Consider the following 19,082-nt stretch of genomic DNA (forward strand, 5'->3'; position numbering starts at 1 on the left):
TTTCTTCTGAGGCCTCTCTCTTAGGCATCTGGAGGGCTATCTTCTCTCTGTAGCTTAAATAATTTTTGTCCACTTGTTCTATTAATTACTAAGAGAGATTGGTTAAAATCCTCAACTATTATTTGTATTCTTTATCATTTTCAACTTATATATACATATGCTTTGTTTTATATATATGCTTTATATATTTTAAGATTCTGTTATTAGATGTATGCAAATTTAGAATGGTCAATACACTTCCAGTGAACCTCTCTAGTCATACCTTTTGCCTGGATTCCATGTTGTCTAAAAGCAATACACTACACCAACTTCCTTTTGGCTAGTGTTGGCATCTTTTATTACACCCTTTTATATTCAATCACTTTGCATTCTTGTGTTTTAGATTTGTCTCTTGATATTTTTCATTTACCTTAAGCATTTGACCCACTTAAAATTTATTGTAATAACTGATATCTTTGTGCTTCAAGCTATTCTTTTGTATGCTTTTTATTTGCACCACCCTCTAGGTTTCCTTCCTTTTATCCCTCCCTCCCCTCCTCCCTCCCCTCCTTCCTTCCTTCCTTCTTTCTTTCCTTCCTTCCTCTCTCTCTCCTTCCCTCCTTCCTTCCTTTCTTTTTTTCTGTTTTGCCCATTGTTACTTTCTCTTAGTTTGGAGATTATGTACTCTTTTCCTATTCTTTTAGTAGCTATAATAGAAATTATAAAAAAGCCTTTTTAAAGTTATCAAAACCTAACATTAACTTGTAAATTTACCCTTCTCCTGAATAATGCAAGGACCTTAGAACATTTTAAATTTATGTCATTTCTGAACAATATGCTAGTGTTATAATGTATTTTAATTCATTTTATGTGTACTCTAAATCCAACAAAAAATTTAACCCATTCTCTGGTCTTAATTCCATCATTAATCTGAGATTTTTTTTTTTTTTAATTTTTGAGAGACAGCAAGCAAGCACGTGAGTTGGGGAGAGGGGCAGAGGGAGAGAGAGAGAATCTTAATCAGGTTCTATGGTCAATGCAGAGCCTGATGCAGGATTTGATCCTCTGACCCTGGGATCATAATCTGAGCCAAAATCAAGAGTCAAATGCTCAACCGACTGAGCCACCCAGGTCCTCCTAATCTGAGATCATTTTCTGCCATTTTCACTTTTAGAATTTCCTTTAGGAAATAGTGCTTGAGGACAACTCTCAGTTTTGTTGTGTCTGGTAATGTCTTTATGTCACTCTCATTCCTATAAGGTTTAGAAACCAAAATCTGGGCACTAGTGATGCTCATTTTTACTGGTTGGTCACTGTTTGTTGGCCATTTAAGTGACAGAGTTTCTATCTATCATCTCTGTCATCTATTATCTATTTGTCAATCATCTGAATACTATCTAGTTCATATTGTCATTTCTAAGTGTGAACTATAGGGTTTTTCCTTAACTTCTGTATTACACTTGTACCTTTTTTCTTTCACATTGAGAGTTCTCATTCACAAGGACACAAAGGATGGATGAAATCAAATATTCTATAATTACTCATTTACTTTACCCAATATTACAATAGTCTCAAAATAGCAATTCAATACAACTCTACCAATTGTTACCAAAAACAGTTAAACATTTTTTGCCTATACTATACCTACACTATTGTATTCTCTCCCATTTTTAAAAGATTATATCTACTTGTTAGGTAGTATAGCCATTGCATACTATAATTTCTCCCTTTTAACTCTTTTATATTAAAAAAACATATATCCATACATTTATAAGCATTAAATATATAAAAAATATTATATATATAATTAGAATATGTATATAATATCATTATGTCAATGACTAAGTATTTTTGTTATTTAAAGTGTGTTCTTTAGTAGCTTCCCCAGAAAGGACACTCGGAAACAATTTTTCTCCCATGTTGACATCAATATGCACCTTTTATAAATTAAGGCATATATTTTTTCCTTGAAAATCTTAAATATATTATTCTATTTTTCCTGTCATAAAATGTTATTGTCAAAAAGACTGATAGTAATCTAATTTTATTTTCCTCTTATTCTTCCTGCATAGATGCCCAAAAGATTTTTTCCTTTTCTTCAAACTTCAAACTTTTCTTCAAACTAATTTTACTAAAACATTTCTTGGTATTGGTCAAGCTCATTTGGTGTTTTCAGGTATACACTGTGGTATTCCAGTATGGAATTTTAAATATTTTTTACTTCAGGAATATTTTCTTAAATTATAGTTTATTGTGTCTGCTCTGTACCCTTTCTTTGGCTTTCTTCTTTAAAACTTCTAAGGGTGCCTCGGTGGCTCAGTCGGTTAAGCATCCAACTTCGGCTCAGGTCATTATCTCAGGGTGACCTTACCCCATTTGTTTTCTCTCTCTCTCTCTCTCTCTCTCCCTCTCCCTCTCTTTCTCAAAAATAAACATTTAAAAAATAAATAAAAGTTTCATTATCTACATGGTAGTCTTCTTTGCCCATCATTGATAAGTCATGCTCTCAAGTTGTTTCCTTTCTTCACTTTGTTTTGAAAATGTTCCTCCTTGGAAACCTATTTTTCTCAAGGCATCAGTTATTGTGTTTGTATTCTGAGTACACATTTAGTACATTTATTGTGTTTTAGTTCTAATTTTTTCAACTTTTGTTTCTAATTCTCGATTTGTCATACCACTTTGAATTTTTCTCATTCTGATTTTTGCTATTTGTGTGTCCAATGTAATTTTCCTAATGTCTTTAAGCTCATTAAGTTAAATATTAGGTTATAGTTTTGATCTGTTTTTTTACCATGTCTTTCTGGTGTTTCTTCATTGTCTTTAGGGATGCTATTAAGTCCTCTAGCATTGTTTTTCCCCTTAAATTAACTTGTGTGGGATTTAATCATGATACTTTCCTATTGTTCATTTTCATGTGAATTTAAATTTCCTGAACTTATAAGTGGTTTGTTCATATAGATCTGTTAACTTCATTGAGCTCACCTTCTGAAGTTTTCTGCCTCTGTTCCCTTCATTCACTTTTTTTTTTATTTTTCTAATTTTTTTTTTAATGTTTATTCACTTTTGAGACAGAGAGAGACAGAGCATGAACGGGGGAGGGGCAGAGAGAGAGGGAGACACAGAATCGGAAGCAGGCTCCAGGCTCTGAGCCATCAGCCCAGAGCCCGACGCAGGGCTCGAACTCGCGGACCGCGAGATCGTGACCTGAGCCGAAGTCGGACGCTTAACCGACTGAGCCACCCAGGCGCCCCCCCCTTCATTCACTTTTATATAGACCTTCTCTTTTCTTCATTCCTATTATCCCTGTTTTGCTAAATGTTGATTCTACAGTTTCTCCTCAGTATGGAACTTGGTTCTGGAAAGGAGTCTTAGCTTATCAGCTTTTACAGTAGATAAAAGCTGGATTGCTCCAACTCCTTTAGGTTTTACCAAGTGCTCCTTGCACTTATTCACTTTTGAGGCAATCATCCAATTTCAGCTACTGTCCTCAAATTAGCTCACCACAATTTCCAATAAATATCTGATGGGTATTTTGGGGTCCATCTGTTTGTAAATAAAATGGGTTCTTCACCACAGAGTTTGAGAAGTACTGATGAAGGAGAAAGGAGTATTAGGAGGCTTCATAAAAGAGGTGGCTTTTAGGCTGGGCCATGAGGGCAATCTAGATAGGAATGAATGTTGACATTCCCTGTGGGGAAACAGGTTCTACTTACATAAATGGGTTAGAAAAAGCTTAGGATGAAAAGCCACCACCACGGGGCGATAGCGCCCAAGGTTAGCTAGCAAGATATTGAAACGGGATCACGAGTAACTTGTTATATCACCTGCAAGAAATTACTTTCCATCTGATGCCAATATACTATTATACTTTGGATCACAAACACCACCTGTCCCCCAGACCCTTTGCTTCCTACATACACAAGTTAATGATTACTGACCGATTGTTTTCTCCACGTTCACGTGTGCAAGATCTTGTTTTCTTCACATTCACCACATCGGTAATATCTTGTGAGCTCAATAAATATGGAGATGAAATCCCTGTTCAGGGCTCTTGTCTCCTCCCAGACATTAGCCTCTCTCATATTCAATTCTATGTCCGCTCTCTTGCTGGACAAGGGAGAACTCTGTACTCATAGTCTGCAGCAATTCTCTAGGACTCTGCTGTTGGCCTCTGTCTCACTTTCTTTGGGGGAGCCATTCCCATGCCTTCAAACAGCATCTTTAAGGCAAAGATTCCTCCAGATCTAGGTCTTCATCCCAGACTTGTAGAGCCACTTGGCGGTCCCATAAGCATAATAAATTCAACACTGTACAAACTAAGCACATGGCTTTCTCCAAAACTTTTGTCACTGCATCCCATGTTATGTTTTTATTTTCACTTCAAAATATTTTCTAACTTCTCTTGAGGTTCTTTTTTTATTTGACCCATATGTTATTTAGAAGTAAATTGTTGGGGTGCCTGTATAGCTTAGTCAGTTAAGCATTTGTCTCTTGATTTCAGCTCAGGTCATGATCTGAGATTGAGATCACAATTCGTGGGATCAAGCCCTGCTCTGTGCTGACAACATGGAGCCTGCTTGGGATTCTCTGTCTCCCTCTCTGCCTCTCCCTGCTCACGCTCGCTCTCTCTCTCTCTCAAAATAAATATATAAAAAAAGAAGTACACTATTTAATTTTCAACTATTTTGAAGCTTTTGAAATATCTTTGTTATTGATTTGTAGCTAATTCCATAAACATACCTATAAAGCTCCTTTCCTAGGAATTATATTGAGGCTTATTTTATAAGCCAAAATATAATCGCTTTTGGTGAATGTCCCACATACACTTGAAAAAAATGTGTATTCTACTGTATTTTGGTGCAGTGTTATACGAATGTCAGTTAGGTCAAACTGGTTGGTAGTGTTATTCAGATCTTTTATATCCTTACTGATTTTTCTATTTATTCTATCAATTACTAAGAGGGGAATGGTGGAATCTCCAAATACAATTGTGGACTCATCTATCTTTCCAATTTTATCACTTCTATCAGTTTTTGCTTCATAAATTTTGATGCTCTGGATTTGAAATGCTACCATTAGCATATAATAAATTCACAAATATATGAGTCTGTTGAGTCTCTTTCTTGACTATGTTGTTCCACTGATCCATGCGTGTATCCCTGAGCCAGAATCACATTGTTTTAACTGTGACTTTAGATGATACTTTGATTATTACTAAGGCAAATGTTCTCTCTTCCCCACAATTAACTTTTCTTTTTCAAAACTATCTTGATTCTTTTCATGTATTTACTACTCGTTGAGAGCGAGAGCATCAACTGGTCAAGTTCTTGGTAAGTTAAATCTTAAGTATTTTATACATTTTACATATCCTTGTTGCTCAGAGGTATTTTTCCTATTGAAGATACAGAGGGTGGCAGACTTTTCCTTTAAAGGGCCAGATGGTAAATATTTTTAGGATTTATGGGCCATATGATCTCTGCCACTACTAACTTGGCCATTGTCACTACAGCACAAAAGCAGCCATAGACAATATGTAAACAAATGGGCATAAAACTTTATTTACAAAAACAGGCAACATGTCAGATTTGGCCTGCAAGCCATCATCCGATGACCCCTGATGTAGAAAAAGAAATTTTTACACAGTTATCTTGTATCCAGACTTCATAATGATTTTTCTAGTACTGTATTTTAGTTCAGTCTATTATTTCTATGTGAGCAAATATACAAACAAAAGATCGCTTTGTTCTAACTTTCCAGTATTTATATACCATTTATTCCTTTTTGTAGTCTTTCTGTATTGGCTAGATAACTCTTGAGCAATACTATAGTGCTAACAGGAGTTACTGTTTTCCTAATGGGAAGGCTCTATTTTTTCACCTCCCAATATGATGTTGCTATTAGTTTCTAAAAAATGTTCTTTATCACATTCAAGTTTCAGATATGATAGTTACATTAGGCATGTTTTAAGATCCCTTCTAATTCAAATTGTTACATGATGAGGTCATTACTTACTTCCTTTTGATTATAGCTGTAGACAAATTGAGCACTCCATTGAGCAATCCATCATCCCCACTGAATACCACTAACCTGTTTTTACTTAATGGATACTTTCCAAATCTTCCAGTTCAATTACTTAAATCTCAAGACAACATATAAAGAAAATTAATTCTTCCCAGGTATTAAGAAAAAATAAGTAGGAAAGGAAACTTTTTTGTTTTAGAGTTAAGGTGTTTTCATTTAAGATTTTTCAGTAAGAATAAATCACTGAAATGACCTCTGAGTAGTAAATGCAAAGTTAATTGAAAATTCAATAATGTTCTAGATAGCTTAGGGGCGAAAAGCCCAAGGAAAAATAAATTACCAAGACTTATAGGAGAATAAAACCTACAGTGTTTATTTCTGAAAAGATTTGGTCCAACATGTCAGTCCATCGAGGACATGCATCTTTAAAAATATGTATTTAAAGTTGAAAGTTAATAAATGCATATATGCTTTTATTTAAATGTTTTAAAAGTTCCTCTCCATAAGCGTTCATACACTCACAAAGGTGTCAATGGGAGTTTCGTATTCATAGTCTAGGCAAAGACTGATTTACTGTTGGTATGAAACTTAGTATTTCAATTAGTCAAACATTTTCAATTTGGAATTCACTTTCCAAAAATGAAATAAAACAAATGCAATCAGTATTTCCATGTTTACTTATTTAATTTCCCTGAAAAACTAAAAATTAGTCCAGCTATAAAAATATGAGGCACACATTAAAGAAGAAATATGCTTACCATCAAGAATTGTGGCATTTTTCTTTACAAGAACATTTCAAGGCCTAGATAATAAAAATACGTCAGGCAATTCATAGTAAGTCTTTTCATTTAAGTAACAGCATAGAATCCTTCTCAGGAATACTGCTGCAAGTCATATCTATTATTTTACAATAACAGAGAGAAAATAAAATGAGGGATACAAATATTAAAGGCCAATCATCAAAATGAAATTAATGTTTAGCATAGATTATTTATATGAACAATGTAAATAGGTAGAATCATCAATTTTATTTAATATAAAATATATTTCTGGCATATAATTATTGTTAAAATGAAAATTATCAAGATAATTCAACAAATCCAAATATGCATTCAGCCAAGGGAACAAAGTAAGCCTCTTAAAAATTAAAGATTTACAGATTAATATTAGAAATTTTCTCAGTATAATACATGAAATATTCTGATCTCCATTGAATCACACTGTACAAAAACATGTATCATTTGCTTCATAGCTTATAATCAGGTAAAAATGGTCACTAAAATTCCTTGACCAAAATATCACTGTAATTATATGAGGCAAAGTCCTATAATAAGATGGATGTAATAATGGCCACATCTTTTCAAAAAGAGAACATGAAAATTTTCATTCTCACAGCTATGAATTTGGTTTTCCAAAACCCGGTTCCCAAAGCCAACTTTTAAATGTTACAGCAGAGGTGGGGCAGTAATGGAAAGAAATGATTTAATGGAACTCTTAAAAAAAAAAAAAACTATCATAGATCTTAGTTTAAGAAATATATCTGGCGTAAGAGAGAGATACACAGAATTATGTAATAATGCTTATATCAAAGTTTATTGATTAGCTAAAGGGCAAAGAGTAAGAGGCAAGTAAAATGTAATACGTGCTTTTGACAAAGCAGACTGAGTAATATGTTAAGTGTTAGGGTGGGATAGGAAAGAACTCAAGCTGGGCAAAAATTTCCTCTTGGACTTTCTATATAAACATCTATTTTAGTTTTGGCCTGTTCACCAGTGTGTTCATGTGATGGAGCAGAGGAGCTCTGCCCACCCATGAAATACTTCCCAGACCGACAGGTCCTTGTGCAGCTGCTCTAGAAAGGCAGCTTGTCCTCTGAGGTCCCTGGGGTCCTATAGAAACTATAGGAAAATGAAATCCAATTTGTGTAAAAAGTTAATCCATCCTAATTAGCGAACTGAGTTATTAAAATACCAGCTAAAAGTACATGCTCTAGCTAAAACACATGGGTTAAGTATCTGTCTTGAAAATGCCTCCAAGAGGTCATGATGTGATCTTGCCTTTACTGGCCCTATGTTCTCCCAGAATAGGGGCTTTATAAGGTCCTGGAAATCCTCAGCTCCCTTTAGCTGCCTGTCCAAATAAAATCTTAATGAATATAGTTTAAGTCCTTTATTGGCTCTGTAATCCCTTCAACCAATTAGGCTGCAATTGTTTTATGCAACTTCTGTTTCATTGGAAAATGTGGGAAGATATTTTTATATTACCTAAGTAAGATTAATGGGTAAACACTGTTCACCGCAAACCAAATGATGCTGCCTTCCGGGAGTTGTCAGAAAGACAGTCAAATGATACACCAAGAAAGTACATTGTACGCCTAAGCAAAGCCCTTCAGGACAGCTGGAACATGTTCTTTACGAGGAGACTCCAGGCCATTGGTAATTTCAAGTGTGAGGCAACGGAAGTCTTTCTTAATCGAAAGTCAGAATCTTCTGAAGAACTTCAAGCACAACTTTATAACAAAAGCAATACTGCTCCTATATACATATATATGAAAAACAACAGAATGTTAAGTAATTGAATACCAATATCCACTTTCAGAGAACATAGTTGTAATTTTCAACCATAAAGGTAAGTTCCCAAAAAGAGCAAACATCTAACCAAGAACTTCTTTATGTATATATTTTTTAAATATCAATAAGAAAAATGATCATACTATAGTGCTTGGTCTAGAGTTAGTTAACTCAAGGCTTAACTGAACACAGGGGAAACTGACCCCCAATCTCAATCTCCTTATATTGCCCTGGATAAACCTATGCTTAAAATTTTTTTAGGTGTAGCCTCAGGTCTCTCAGGCAACCTTAGTTCACATAAAATGCTTCATCTATCATTCAGCATTGGCTTAAAAACAGGTCAACCTAAAAATTTAGGTGTACCTGCTTGTTTTCATCATCCAGGCTTTCTCTCGATTCTCCTTCCCAATGATTAATAACTGGTCTGTAACATAAATGCTATCTTTTTATGACAGACCAATGACTTTGATAATTTAGTGACAAGTAAATATCTCCCAGCTGCTATCCAGAAACTTATAAATAACTTCAGATATGCTACTTAAATAACATGGCATTATGGACACATCATGTGTTTGGGTGTCAGGAGACCTGTTTCCCTCCTGGCTCCCCCATGTGCCATATGAATGACCTCACAGAACAGACTTCATTACTCTGAATGTGAAGTACTTCATCAGTAATATCAGAGAAAAAATAAGGTCTACCTCAAACAGTGAGAATTCAATGACATCATGTAGGTAGAAGAGATTTACAAATTGTAACATGCTAAACATGTTAATCTTTATATTCTTTATTCTTTTTATTAGAATTTATGTAGTGAGGGCTTACCTTTGTTTGAATCATGCCATAACGCTGTTCTCTCATTTGGGCCACTATATTCTTGATGTTGAACTGCAACAGGATGACAGTGATTTTGTATTATTCACATGGGGGAAAATACAAACCCACAGACTGCCAAATAAGTACTCCATAATTCTTTCCAGTAAAAAAGATGTCAAGATATAACCAGAAAGGTCTCGTTTTCAACTATAAGAAAAGGCACTATTTTTAAGCTAGTCTAATGGATAAGGAAGACTTTAGTTTAAAAGGTTTCCAGGAAAAAGCAGGAAGCAATCATTTATAATAAGAAATGCTCTCCAAAAGAAATAACAACAAATTTGCCCCTGTGTCTACTTTTCTGTTCTCCAAAGGGAAATCTTAAAGCAGGACTGTAATTCTGGAAAAGTCTGAGCATAGAAGACTTTTTCTGGCCACATTAGTAACACAGCTGTTTCTCATCTAAAGAGCCCTCTCAACTCAAATGGAGACCCTGAACAACAGTTGGCCCAATACCAGATTCTGCACCTGTGCATGGAGACCAGCCTACCCAGCGTGGTCACTGAGCTGGTGCAGGTCTGCAAGGGGCTGTTACTAATCCACAATGAGATGAGTCCATAAACTGGTAGTAAGTGTTTAGAGACTTTTATGGCAATCTGACAGTGGTGCAGCATCAAGGAGGATCACCAGTGGAACAGGCCTAGACCAGCTCAAGTGTTGCTGAACTTGCCTGGAGAGTCACAAGTGGTGCTGAGGACCAGTCATGTCCAGCAAGACCACATAGACACATGAAATTTTAAGGTTTGTTAACTATAACCCCAAATTATATAAAAATCAGAGAAAATGTAACCATTCCTTGATTTTTATAACTGTTTTTATAATAATTTAAAATTTTAATTGAACCTTTAAAAATTTGTATATTGAAATAATTATAGATGTACAATAGGTTGCAAAAATATACATGGAAATCCTACGTACCCTAAACCCAATTTCCCCCAATTATGCCATCCTACATAATTATAGTATAATATCAAAGCCAGGAAATTGACATTGGTATGATCCATGAATCATATTTTGATCATTATTCAGATTTTGCAAGTTTTATCTGCAATCATTTGTGAATTTGTGTACATATGTGTGTGTGTGATTTTGTGCAATGTTATCACATGTGAAGACTCAGATAACTGCAACCACAATCCAGATACATAACTGTTCCACCATAAGACTTTCTCATGTTATCCATTAGAACTACTCACCCAACCCAGTCCCTAACTCTTGGCAACCAGTCATCTGTTATCCATCTCTACTGTTTTGTTATTTCAAGAGGATTGTATGAATGGAATCATGTAATACCTAACTTTTTTAGGGTTTTTTTTTCATTCAGTATAGTTGCCTTGAGATCCTTATAAATTGTGTACAGTAAAACCTTGGTTTGCGAGCATAAGTCATTCTGGAAACATGCTTGTAATCCAAAGCACTTGTATATCAAGGTGAATTGCCCCATAAGAAATAATGGAAACTCAGATGATTTGTTCCACGACCCAAAAATATTCATATAAAAATGATTACAGTACTGTATTATCACATAAAATAATAAAGGAAATACAAAATATAAAGAAAAATAAACAAATTAGCCTGCATTTACCTTTGAAAACCTTTGTGGCTGGTGTGAGGGAGACAAGAGAGAGGAGGGTTATTGTGTAGGAGGATTTTCATTGTCACTAACAGATGGTGACTACAGTATAGTATTAATAAACTCTTGTCATATACTGTATTTAATGTAACTGGCAGTAAGGCAGCAGAGAAAAGGGTCTATATCTGCAGGCAGCCTGACCTAGAATGAAGCAAAGCATTCCTAAGCTTACTCTTGTATGGAAAAGCAAAGGACTGTCCATAGGTGCTTTAAGTGGCAAAAAATACACCGTTGTGGGTTGCCAGTTGTGGGTACCTTCCAACATTCTGAAAAATCACCAATTTCTGTCAAACACAGAAATTGTGGCCTGAGACCAAGCATCCGAGCATGGGAGACAATCACCCAAAATCTCACAGTGAGAGAGAGAAAGAGAGGAATCATTGGCTCAGTTATGATCATGTAACATTCAGTGTCATGTATTATTCTTATTGCAAGATATCACTCATTTATCAAGTTAAAATTAATTATAAATGTTTGCTCATCTTGTGGAACACTTGCAGGACAAGTTACTCGTAATCCAAGGTTTTACTGTATATCAACAGTTCACTCCTTTTTATCTCTTAATAGTATTCCATTAAAAAAATAAATGAAATGGATATATACCAGTTTGTTTAATCATCAGCTTACTGAAGGACATCTAGGTTGATTCCAGTTTTTGTTTATTATGAATAAATCTGCTATGAACATTTACATACAGGCTTTTGAGTAATTGTAAGTTTTCATTTCTCTGGGATAAACACCTAAGAGTGCTACTGCTGATACTGTATAGTAAGTTTAGTTTAGTTTTGCTTTTGTTTTAAAGAAATTATAAAACTATTTTCTAGAATGGGTATACCATTTTACATTCCCACAAGCAACAAACAACAAATAATTAATCCAGTGTCTTCAACTCTTCACCAGCATTTGGAGGTATCACTATTTTTTTTATATTAGTCTTTCTGATACATGCCTAGTGATATTTCAACATGGTTTTAATTTCATTTCCCTAAAAGCTAATGAAGCCCAAAATCTATTTACATGGTAATTTGTCATCTTTTTATCCTCTTTGGTGAAATGTTTGTTCATGTCTTTTACCCATTTTCTAACTGGGTTGCTTTTTTTGTTTTGTTTTTTTGTTCTTTACTATTAAAGTTTTGAGTATGCTTTATATATTCTAAATGGATATTTAGGTATGTTTGTTAGATATGTGATTTGCAAACAGTTTCTCTAAGTCTGTAGCTTATCATTCTCTTCACAGGGTCTTTCACAAAATGAATCATTTTAATTTACTTTGCCCCTAAAAATGTTTGTTCTTACCACCTGTATTCAACCCAATACTTAAAGTTCTAGATAGCTGAATTAGGCCAGAGAAAGAAATAAGAGGCATACAGATAGGAAAAGAAGAGATAAATGTGTCCCAATTGGCAACTAGAATGATTGCTTATGTAGAAAATCCCAAGGAATCTAAATACAGAACAAAATAGAACAAAAAAAACCTCTTAGAAATAGTGAGTTCAATAAAATCAGAGCATACAAGATGAAAACACAAAAATCAATCACATTTCTACATATAAACTATGAACATGTAGAAGCTGATCATAAAAACACAACACCATTTACAATTGCTCCAAAGAAAATGAAATAGGATAAATCTAATAAATCACATATAGGATCTATATGCCCAAAATGACAAAATGCTGATGACAGAAATCAAAGAAGACCTAAATAAATGGAGAGACATACCATGTTCATGGATTGGAGTATTCAACATAGCAAAGATGTCAGTTCTCTCCAAAGTGATCTATAGATTTAAAGCAATTCCTATCAAAATCCCTGTAAGCTTTTTTTCTGTAGATATAGACAAGCTAGTTAGAAAATTTATATAGGAAAGCACAGACCCTATAAAAGTTAAAACAATTTTGAAAAAGAATAAAGGAATTACTCTACCTTACTATATAGCTACAGGAATCTATAGTGTGATATTGGTAAAAGGATAGACAGATGGATCAATGGAACCGAATACAGAGACAGAAATAGGCCCATACAAACGTGCCCAATGGTTTTGACAAAGGTGCAGAAGCAATTTGGTGGAAGAAGAATAGCTTTTTCAACAAATGGTCCTAGAAAATTGGACATCTATAGGAGAAAGAAAGAAAGAAAGAAAGAAAGAAAGAAAGAAAGAAAGAAAGAAAAAAGGAAGAAAGAAAACATATGTAAACCTTGACTTAAATCTCACATTTATACAAAACTTAACTCAAAATGGATTATGGACTTTGGGGTGCCTGGGTGGCTCAGTTGGCTGAGCATCTGGCTCTTGGTTTAGGCTCAGATCATGATCTCACAATTCATGAGTTTCAGTCCAGTGTAGGGCTCCACACTGAAAGTGCAAAGCCTGTTTGGGACTCTCTCTCTCTCCCTCTCTCTTGAGGGCCCCTTCCCCCCCCCCCCCATCAAAATAAATAAATAAATAAATAAATAAATAAATAAATAAATAAATATCACACTGCTTCATCTAGAGTCTTGTTACACAAAACAAACAAACAAGCCCAACCCTGCCAGATAAACATGACAGTGTGCATAGTTGTGTAAATAATTTTTAATTATGTAAAGGCTAATGTGCTAAATTTTGGATTATTCACATCATTATGTGATAATACGGTAACCAGTAATGAACAACTGTTATTGTACCCTAAAGACTATTAGAAGAGAAAGGTCTATTGAGACCGTTCAAACTACAGAGCAGTCTCAGGGTTTCTGAAAGAAAAGAGGCAGTGTGTTCCCAATATTTTAAGAATTTTTAAGCAGGCGTGGTTAAAAATGAAAATGGCTATAGAAATAACAAACAAAAAAGAAAGAAATGGTTACATATTCTCCAATTTTCATATCTGAGTTATAATTGATTGGATAATCTTAAAATGTCTCAGGTCACAAATGTCCGCCTCACAGAGCTGGTATGTAGCTTGCTGCATGTAAGACTCCCCATGTGAGTTCCACAACACACAAACTGGTCTATACTCTGTTCAAGAAGACCCATCCACTGGTCATGTTCTTGGATGTCACAGCAATACATCAAACTGCTCTGAAAGTTTCTAAACGTTCACTCTCAATTTCTAGGAATGTATCTTATGGTAGATAATAAACATCCACAGATTGGTGCTGGTCCAAGACCACACTCTGAGTAGGTCTGGTGGGCAAAATTTCTGAAAAGAGTAGAAAGGGTATCGGTAAGAACATTTGACAGTTCAAGGTTCTGTGGGAAGCCAATAAAGAAACAATGGATGTATTTTCTATTTTTGAATTACTCCATCAAATCTAAGCATCCTTAATTGTAAAATGCATCATTATTTTATGTACCACTAAGAAAAACACTGTCAATTAAACTGACAGATGGCTTATTATAAAACCCATTCTGAGTTTAAAGAAGGTATAAGGTGGGAGAAAACAGTGCTCCTTAGAAACATGAACTATAATATTTACAGTTTTTATAGTTTCTACAAGGAATATAAAATAAGGACAAATATAAACAAATTATTTAAGAAACTATGATGGGGAATATATAAAAGAAAATTATACTAACATTTTCTGCTAAAAGGCTCAAACAACATTAGTTATGGGAATGGGTAATATCAGACTTACACTACTAAAATTTTCAGCATTGTTTAGCACACCGGGGGGACTCACCAGTTTATATTAATCCACTGAGTTTGCTCTGGAAAACCATCCCTCTTCTCACTCTCAGTCTTATGGCCTGGAGTAGTCCTGACCGGCCTACATAGCCCAGTATCTCCCACAGTGATTAGTTCAGGGAAGGGGCTATAGCTCAGACACAGTGAAAGGCTGGGAGATACTGGCTCAGGTTTCTGACAAAAAGTAATTTCCTCTGTCCTCCAAGGAGCTACTGGGAGAGACCATTTTCCAACCCTCCCACATAATATAGCTTGAGGATAATGAGTTCTGGAACCAAAGTAGCTATTCCGCTGCCCCCGGAGAGAGTCTGGCACTGTTAGGGTTTAAGTGCAGAAGGCCCAAGAGAGCAGAGACTGGACTGTTGTGACAACAACCTAACGCAGAATTTACCTTGCACGGCAAATGCCCGGCAGCCTGTTTTCTCAGGATTGAGGTGTGGCTTTTCACATTCCTTGTGCCCCTGGTAAGAGTCACTCCTAGCCCCTATGCCTGCTAATAAACAGGTGTCTTTCCCTTCACACTCCTGCAGTGCAGGAAAACAATTCAGTGAATCAGTCTTTCTGGCCACAAATCTAAGGTCACATTCCCTAATCAGTTTAATCAACAGTAAAGGTAATAGTATAATCAGTATGTGTCTAATTCTTGTGTCTATCTCTCAGCTGGTTCCAAATTTAGAGGAAAGCAATGAATTGTCAATGATTGACCCAAACCCAGCAATATTATTATCCTTATTTCACATATGAAAAAACTGGGTTTCAGAGAAGATGAGCAATTTGCACAAAGTCACCAAAATCTCAAGTGTGAGGCAAAACTGGCAGTCAAAGCTAGGGACCGCTCATTAAAATTCTGAAGTCTACATTTTTTCCAACGTGCTCATGTGCATGTATTTTCTGTTCATTAAAAACAGGCATACTTCACTGACATTATTTAACAGGATTTTAAAAGCTGTATGTGTGGGTAGAGGAAAAGCAAAGAGACATGAACTTGCAATCATTGTGCACCTGCTGTGTTCCCAACAATGCTCCATGCCACTAATCTGCATTATGTACTTTAATCATCACAACCCCCTCCCAGAATCTGCACCACTTGATTGAGAAGCAGGTACCCAAAGTTCACATGCCTTCTCTTCACTGAGTTCTCTTGAGGGCCAAATCATAGTCTTCAGGTACTAGAAGGCTGTTAAAAGTAGTAGAGTGTTTACTAATAGCATCAAGTTATCTGTTTAATGTCACTTACTGGAAAGTTCTTTTCGATGGCACAGAACACAACATCCACACAGAGGAACACCCCCGTCCGGCCCACGCCAGCACTGCAGTGAACAAGGACAGGTCCTGTAAGGTGGCTCTTCCTCACATAACGTACATACTTTATGAAGCCATCTACTGGGGCAGGAGTGCCATGGTCTGGCCAGTTGGTGAACTGCAAGTGTTTTATAAAGTGACTAGTTCCTGTCTGTTGAGAGAGGAGACAGGGAGGAGAAAGAAGGGGAAGAGAGAGATTTATCAACTTCTTGTGTTAAGGATCTCAATTCCATTTCCAATATAATAATAATAATAATAATAATAATAATAAGAAGAAGAAGAAGAAGAAGAAGAAGAAGAAGAAGAAGAAGAATGGCTCTATGGTCATACAGTAATGCAAATAAGAATACCAGTAGGTAGCATGAATTAATAACCACTTTTGGGGGTACCTGGGTGGCTCAGTTGGTTGAGCACCTGACTCTTGATTTTGGATCAGGTCATGATCTCATGATTAGTGAGTTCAAGCCCCACATCAGGCTCCCTGCTGGCAGTGTGGAGCCTGCCCCTCCCCCACTTTGCATGAGTGCACACACCCTCTTTCTCTCTAAATAAATAAATAAATAAGTAAGTAAGTAAATAATTTTTAAAAAAGAATTAAGCACTGATGACGTGCCAGGTACTATGCTAGAGACTTCACATGCACTCTTTCATTTAATCCTCACATCAACTCTGGGAGGTAGGTACTGTTTTATCCCCATTTTACAGATGAAACTATAAGGATCAGGGTAATGGAGAGATGTACGCTAGGTCAGAAATCTCCTATGTCTAGAGCTTGGACTATAATGTAGGCTTCCTGAATTCAAATCAACCATCTTTCTTCTGGACCATGGTTGTGCAGAAAAACCCAGAATCCAAAAACCAAGAATGGGCTAACACATTAGGAAAAGCATTCTATGTTAGCTTGAATGTTTATGATACAAAATTTAATGAAAACAGCTGGGTGCTGCAAAGTTGCTTGACCAGGGGCGCACCTATCTCTTCTGGTGATGAGGACAGGGTAGGTGGTGACCAGGCAAGTGGGCTGTGCCCCCACCCTTATGCTGAGCCCTCTGGCAGCACAGGCATGAAACTCCTCAGGGTCGACTACTAAACACTTCCAGTTGACCCATTATCCTTTCCAAAAGGATGGCGCTTTCCCAGTGTCAAGCCCTTCATTTTGCTTCTCTGGGCACCCCTGCAGGGAAACTGAGGATGGGTTTCTTCCTCCTCCCTTGCTTTTCCCTAATGCAGCCCTTTATCCTGAGTTCCAAATAGAAATAAGTTTTCCTAAGTCCCAAATAGAAATCATTGGTTTAAATCATTGGTACGTGAAATTGAATGATGAAAACAATACTGAAAATCTTGTGAAGGCACCAGAGTGAGGATAGCTTTACCACATATGTCAGGAGTTAAATCTCTCCTGCCACTGTTGACCGCTAAGAATCTGCACAAAGGTGGACTTCACCACTTTCCTGACCTAATCACTTAGACAGAAACCGTGATGCAGATTCTTCAAACACGAACCCCATGGTTCTGGAGCCTGTGGGCCTCAGCTCAAAGGCCACCACTGCTTGGACCCAAGCATTTGAGTTCCTGCAGACAGATAATTCCTCGGTGCCTTTCACCTGCCTATACTCTCTAAGCATACTGGCTTTCCCCTGCCATAAAATGTACCTCACACATCATTTGGAACTTCCTTCCCCACTAGACCATAAGTGTTCTAAGAGCTGATAATGTGTGTGTGTGTTTTCTGTCTCCAGCACCTGGCACAACACCTGGTTACAACAGGAGGGAATCCACAAGTATTAGGGAGTGAGGGTTGAAACGAATCCCCTCAACCTTAGTGCACAGACCAAGCACAGTGCCTAGCACACAGCCAGCAAGTTATCCATCAGTGTCAGCCATCATTCTTGGCCTCCCTGGTCACAACTATGCTCCAATCCTCCTCACTTTTCCCTCTCACCCTACTCCTGTATCTCATCAACTTCTCCCTTCCTACTCAGGTGCCCCATCCCACCGTAAACTTTTTGAAACCTTCATCATTTCCCTTAATGCTTCGTCCATTTCTTTCCTTGCCTCCCACAGCCCTTCACTCTCTGCAGCCCCCTCACCGAGGCCAGCTATTCTCCCATTCTCCAGGTCCCACAGAGCATAGAGATCAGGTCGCATACTCCTTGCTGCCCACTCCTATTTCCAATTCATCATTCCTTCTTGTGTAAATACCCCTCTTCCTTTTGAGTTTCATACCTCTTAGCTTTATCTTCTCATTGCTATCACCCAGTGGCTTTAGCCTCTGGTCAATTTGCTACGTTCACCAAAGATCCTGACCTTCTCTTTGCCACAGACTCTGACATCATCTAGGGCAAATCCAGGGTCTCTACAGCCCAACAGACACTCTAACCTCACAGCGTTTTATTTCTCTCTTGTAGAGGAGACCACTTGTTTCTTCTGGTCCTCACAGTGATGGTCACTCCTTGAACTTATTATCACCTATAATCATGTCCAGTATCAAAAATCTTCCCTCCAACAACAATGTGACCAAATGGAGCTCTCCTGTCCTTTATGCCCTCCATCTACTCCTAGTTGACCTGCTCCTGATTCCATTTGTCTCCCTAAGTTTAGACTTCGTGGCTGATTATCTGAATCATTCTCTTACCAAACTGTTAACTCCTTTCATCCTTTGAATTTTACCACACATAGTGGACAACACCTCACCCTGGGTCAGCCCCTTAACCTGTGTTCAGGAATCTCATAGTTAGGCTGCTGGGAAGGAAATAATTTCATAGATGCACATTTTATTGCTACTGAAAATTTACTGGTTCCAACTTCATCATCTCCAGCAACCCTTTTCCTAGTCATTGTTTGGACTCCAATCAACTTCTTTGATCCTCTTGTCACGCTTCCTGTTTAACTCCCATCTCTTTCATTCCTGTTGAACACATGTATCACTTTCCTGCTAATCAAATCCACTTATACCAATGCTCCTATAAACCATTCCTTTTGTATCTTTTGATTCTATTAAAGCAAGAACTCTATGAGTTATTTTAGATCAACACTTCC

At 36.7% G+C, this 19,082-nt stretch overlaps 1 protein-coding gene across 8 annotated transcripts in view; it reads right to left on the minus strand.

Annotated features, from left to right (window-relative positions):
• Positions 1-5,513: 5,513 nt before the first annotated feature.
• The window catches only part of PTPN20 (protein tyrosine phosphatase non-receptor type 20), a 109,859-nt gene continuing 96,290 nt past the window's right edge, over positions 5,514-19,082 (minus strand). For 6 of the 8 annotated variants that reach the window (XM_042908084.1, XM_042908087.1, XM_042908083.1 and 3 more), the window contains 3 exons: positions 15,979-16,194; positions 9,396-9,458; positions 5,514-8,534 (listed from right to left, as the gene is read on the minus strand). In XM_042908084.1, coding sequence (XP_042764018.1) covers positions 8,469-8,534; positions 9,396-9,458; positions 15,979-16,194 — 345 coding nt within the window. In that variant the 3' untranslated portion in view covers positions 5,514-8,468. The remainder of the gene's footprint in view (positions 8,535-9,395; positions 9,459-15,978; positions 16,195-19,082) is intronic. The other 2 variants (XR_006194419.1, XR_006194418.1) reach the window with 2 other exon arrangements.

Source organism: Panthera leo, chromosome D2, assembly GCF_018350215.1.
Source record: "Panthera leo isolate Ple1 chromosome D2, P.leo_Ple1_pat1.1, whole genome shotgun sequence".
In the NCBI taxonomy this organism is placed as follows: Eukaryota; Metazoa; Chordata; class Mammalia; order Carnivora; family Felidae; genus Panthera; species Panthera leo.